Source organism: Haliotis rubra, unplaced genomic scaffold (genome assembly GCF_003918875.1).
Source record: "Haliotis rubra isolate DU_JTF1 unplaced genomic scaffold, ASM391887v1 Scf431, whole genome shotgun sequence".
In the NCBI taxonomy this organism is placed as follows: domain Eukaryota; kingdom Metazoa; phylum Mollusca; class Gastropoda; order Lepetellida; family Haliotidae; genus Haliotis; species Haliotis rubra.
In genome coordinates, this window is record NW_025767115.1 from 540925 (window position 1) to 544845 (window position 3921).

The 3921-nt window shown below is 44.7% G+C and overlaps 1 protein-coding gene across 1 annotated transcript; it reads right to left on the reverse strand.

The window, feature by feature from the left end:
- Positions 1 to 266: 266 nt before the first annotated feature.
- Positions 267 to 3652, reverse strand: LOC124289084 (small conductance calcium-activated potassium channel protein-like). The gene is made up of 2 exons (XM_046725684.1): positions 3129 to 3652; positions 267 to 2961 (listed from the first exon to the last, which is right to left on the reverse strand). The coding sequence occupies exon 2, from the start codon at positions 2297 to 2299 to the stop codon at positions 929 to 931; it is 1371 nt and encodes a 456-aa protein (XP_046581640.1). The 5' UTR covers positions 2300 to 2961; positions 3129 to 3652; the 3' UTR covers positions 267 to 928.
- Positions 3653 to 3921: the final 269 nt, after the last annotated feature.

The following is a 3921-nucleotide window of genomic DNA, read 5'->3' on the forward strand; positions in this document are numbered from 1 at the left end:
ATAGGAATCATGCCCCGTTCCGTGCGATAGCCGTTAGCGAGGCGACCAGCAGATCCTGTCACTTATCAGGGAAGCAACCCTGTCTGGTTGTCTGCCCCGTGACTTCGTTTGCAAACTCTATCGATATTCAACATTCATTATTCAGTATTAACTAATCGCCATACAGCATTCACCTTTCCTATCATCTCATTTATTCAATATACCACACAGGGCTAAGGTCACAAGTGTTAGTACACTATCGTTATAAGATACAAGACTACATGAAGCACAATTCATGACTTTTATTATACAGTTAAACCTTCATGTATTCTTTGATCATTCAGACATACACAAATATTATACACATAGTAGCGTTGTAATGTCATGATTCCGTAAAACAGTTTACAATAACGCTCAAACAAATATGGAATAGTCATCACAATGGTTCCCACCATGGCTAGTTACCATCTTAAATTCTTAAACACAGTGACACGGTTTCAGTTTGAAACATCAACACACTGAACATGAGAAGACACTTGTAGGGATGAAGGATGTCAGAGGATGAGATACACTGACAACCAAATGTCACCATCTGTATCTATCCTTATCACATCATACACGCTGTACATTTATAAACATCCAACACGTATTTAATAATATCAGTTCGCACCTAGTTCTAAATTTCTTCAAGAATAATATAGTAACGGCAATAAATAGCGCAGTAGCTGTGAAGGACATGCGTTAATAGAATGCAAAGCAATTAAAATTTTCAATCTGTAACATTCTGATGTCTGGACAAGTTTTAAAGGTCATCGTATTCATTAAGGTTACTAATGTAATGGCATTACCACATGGTGGTTCACGTCGGGTCCCAGGAGAACGCACATCTTTCAAGCTTCAAATAAGAACGTCACTAGCACTTTTTGTAATTACACTTGCACCCAGGGAGCTATTTCCCTGTTCGAAGTCTGTTGCCTATGGCAACCACATGATCGTATATAAGTGATAGTTTTGCTTCCATGTTGTTGACCTTTTCTTCTAGCGCCACCTGCCTGAGTCTTATTTGAGCTACACTTTGTGACATCTCCATCTGTGTCTTGCTCACCTCCACCACAGTGACGGCCTGGTCCATTAGGCGGCGCTGTGCACATTTAATTTCCCGGATGTTATAGATGGCGCGGAGCAACTTCCGTTGATGCGCTAGGACCTGTTTATCTTCCTTGTCAGCAGTTTTTTGTTTGTTCAGCTTGTATACAAACCAGCCACATTTCACGACATTAGCTGCTTCGTGTTTCAGCCGCTTATCCAAATCCACATCCAGAACGAAATCATGAACGTATTTCTCTGCCCGTGATAATTCCAGTTTTCGAGCCAAAACAGCAACAACCAGTGCGGTACACCCGGCTCCCATTATACCCGTAATTACTGATATGCCACGTCCGCAGTAAGAGTTAGGCACGATATCACCATAGCCTATAGTCAGAAAGGTGATGGCGATCACCCACATGGTATTGAGAAAATTGGCGTGGATTTTGTCCCCGTACATTTCACACAACCTGAGAGCCCAGCTGGCAATGACGAACAGAGACACCATAATGACAGCCAAGACATAGTCGGGGTACAGGGACATCAGAGACTTGAAGATAAACCGGAAGTTGAAGTTGATCCTGTTGAGCGCTCCTAGACTCTGAGAAGAGGCATCTTGATACAGCCTGCTATGGAGGAGGATTGCCCGACAGACGAGATATAGACGGAGGAACATCGGCAACGACAAAACAACGTCTAGAGGCACAGAGACGTCCCCCCTCCCGGGTTCGCTGTCGGAGTCGGTGGAGCTCCACGTTATGTCAAACTTCCCTGGGATCGGGTGCACGATGCAAACAGTGAATTCAAAACAGATCAAACATATTCTCCTGTACCCCATTGCTAGTCGCCAGTCTTCTACACTATTGTTGACGGTGAAGAGTTGAATGTCAAGTTTATGGTACAATCCTAGAAATATCAGAAGTGATACAGTACAAGCCGTGGTACACATCTTCAACAGGTTTGATACTAGGGTTCCCCTGGTTACAACCTTAGCAAACGCTAGTTCCGTTTCTATAACCATAAACAAGATTCCTGACACGGCCAACGCAAGCGCGAGGTCACAGACGCGCTTGCGTTTGGCAAACAGTTCCTTCCGTTTCGCCAGTTTACTTCCTACGGTTGCAAACCTCTTCGACTTCAGCTCCTGTTGCTCAAAGCTGGTGTACAGTTTGTGTTTTCTATGCCTGTTCATTCCAACCAGCGGAATAGCAGGGTCCTCAATTATTGAGCTCATTCTTTCCAAATGAATTGAATTCCTCTTCAATTGCACAAAGGATTACTGCAGTCAATACACCATGGGGACTCTCCAATCCTTCTGGCGTGACCCCTGGAGTATGAAACACGCGAGTCTTACTCGCTTGAGTTCCCGCAGAGTGCCACCGGGTCACGACTAAACAAGCTTAAGCACACATGAAGAAGCAAGGTCTGTTGACGGTAATTACATAAAGTAGACTGCTACCATTTCACCATGGTTGTAGTGTATTACCATTTAGTACTGTCGATTAACTCGCCGGCTGCTCTGATATCTATGTGACAGCTGAACGTACGTACACTACAGCAAGGGAACGTAGATATCCATACACAACAGTTGTCAATAAACCACGCACCTGCAATACTTACACGTCAGGTAGTACCAACTTCCATTGCTTCTTAACCACAAATATGCTCTTTGTTGTCAGAGATCGTCCACGATCGTAGTCCACTATCCAGAGAATGGATTACAACAAACACAGTAGCCTGTATCAGCTTGCCTGTAACTGTGATAAGCCGTGTGCTTGATTCTGAACGTTTATTGAATCTGGGAGATAGTACTGTTTCTTCCCAGCCTACGGGTTCCTCCTAGAGCTGTCGCGCAAGCCTCGTCGGCAGCTGTTCAGCAGCATACAATTTGTCCTCCTGTCAACAGAAGCGATTCATTTTTTCTGGTGGTCACACATACATGTTTCGTTACAATATCGCGAAGCGAGAGTACGTTCTATCAATTGAGAAGTTTCTCGCTATGCCACGTGGGCGAGGGCTATAAGGGCAGAAGGAGGAGCGTCAGCGTAGGGTCATTTACATACCAACTGCACTTATCGGTTGACCATTGCCTCGATCTCAGCATTCCGGGCGGTGCAATCATTGATTTTGGTCAGCCCTCAAGAGAATAAGCCAATCTTAATTGGAGCCATATCGGCTAATTACAGCATTATGGGCCCCCTTGACACTGCTAGTCCGCCTCCATAGCCTTCTCTTTAAGCAGAATATCACTCTCACAAGTCAAGCTTAGCGTTCGTTGCAATGCATGTTTCGGTGATCCCTCTCCTTTTTGCGGAAAACGAAGTTCCTCAGCTGGTTAACAGTGACATTGAAGGCCAGTGGAAACTAAGAGCATCAGGCGAATTTACACATAATTGTCCACGACGTTCCTATGTGACGGAGATGATATCTGTACGTGACATCCACGAGGTCACTGTTTGAGACTGTGCAGCAATCTCATCCGGTCAGTGTTTGACCACTGGACATCAGATAAACTCCAGAGTGTGACACTGACAGCGAGATGCGGCCGTCCTCATCCTCACAGCTTCAAGGCAGCATCTGTGCCGTCATTGATAGCACTGTCGTACTTACACAGATCGATACCATCCAGCTCACATGGCATAGCAGTTAATAAAATAATCATGAAACTAAACGCGAAAATTATTTTCCAGTGCTTTGCTCTTGGTCACACGAAGCACAAACGTAGAGGTGGATTCTATTGGGAGTGGATGATCACAATATTGCAATTCCCTCAGGAGGGGGCCGAGGTTTGGCGACTGAATTCACGATGCAAGAGAAGTAAATACAAACGGTTTTTTCTCCTACCCTTGCAAGTCC